The sequence below is a fragment of the Eurytemora carolleeae genome, unplaced genomic scaffold (genome assembly GCF_000591075.1).
Source record: "Eurytemora carolleeae unplaced genomic scaffold, Eaff_2.0 scaffold415, whole genome shotgun sequence".
In the NCBI taxonomy this organism is placed as follows: Eukaryota; Metazoa; Arthropoda; class Copepoda; order Calanoida; family Temoridae; genus Eurytemora; species Eurytemora carolleeae.
Window position 1 is genome coordinate 106,645 of NW_019396314.1, and position 1,146 is coordinate 107,790.

The following is a 1,146-nucleotide window of genomic DNA, read 5'->3' on the forward strand; positions in this document are numbered from 1 at the left end:
GTACAGTCCCTTTAAAAATACGTGTACAGTCCCTTTAAAAATACGCGTACAGTCCCTTTAAAAATACGTGTACAGTCCCTTTAAAAATACGCGTACAGTCCCTTTAAAAATACGTGTACAGTCCCTTTAAAAATACGCGTACAGTCCCTTTAAAAATACGTGTACAGTCCCTTTAAAAATACGCGTACAGTCCCTTTAAAAATACGTGTACAGTCCCTTTAAAAATACGCGTACAGTCCCTTTAAAAATACGTGTACAGTCCCTTTAAAAATACGCGTACAGTCCCTTTAAAAATACGTGTACAGTCCCTTTAAAAATACGCGTACAGTCCCTTTAAAAATACGTGTACAGTCCCTTTAAAAATTTCCTTGTTTAGTGCTACCTCTGTTCAGAGCACACATCTTGTTCAAAATACGGAGCCGAAGGGACCAGCTTCGGTAAGTATTATATTAACCAAATTATACTAAAGGAATTGAGTTATTTAGCCACTAACTCAATTGTCTTATCCCTGTATCTTTGCAACCTGAGGTATGCCAAACTCAGAATATTTAATTTGAGAGAATTTACAATTTGAAATATCTTTAATCTATGACATTCGGTAGCTAAGATATCGGGATTAGAAAATCAGAGTTTGTGGCATAGACTCAATTATTTGGCGTTGATGTGGGTCCAAGCTTAAACTTTTTAGAAAATATATATTGGTCTCATGGTTGACCGAGTGCAGCTCTCAGGGTTTTGGAATCGCTCCCAAGGTTTTGAGTGCTCTCAGGATTTTGGAGTTGCCCCCAGGGTTTTGAAGTAAAATGTAAAGTGTATCCGACCTTTCACAACCTGATTAGGGTAATTATGGGGTCCACCTATCATAGTTTTTCTAAAGTTTGTTCAGGTTGTATATCAGGGTTTAGGTATTAGACCACAGGAATGAAGAATCCATCTAGGTGGAGTAAATCACAAGCAGAGCATTCTGACCTACTACTATGTGGTTTATCCTACCAAATTCGAGGACATACCGGAAAACATCTTCAAATTGGTATTTTAGCATATTTCTTAGAATCCAGAGTCTAAAACTAAAGAATGCTCGAATTTTAAGTTCGAGGTTAAAAGTTCTGTAAAATAATGAATAGCTACTTAAATATTAAACTTTCT

General features: G+C 36.5%; 1 protein-coding gene across 1 annotated transcript in view; it reads left to right on the plus strand.

The window, feature by feature from the left end:
• Positions 1 to 1,146, plus strand: part of LOC111700726 (synaptotagmin-2) — a gene marked incomplete in the record, with an annotated part of 39,227 nt that overhangs the window by 15,313 nt on the left and 22,768 nt on the right. Inside the window, 1 exon segment of the mRNA XM_023471739.1 lies at positions 377 to 437. Within this exon segment, the coding sequence (XP_023327507.1) occupies positions 377 to 437 (61 nt within the window).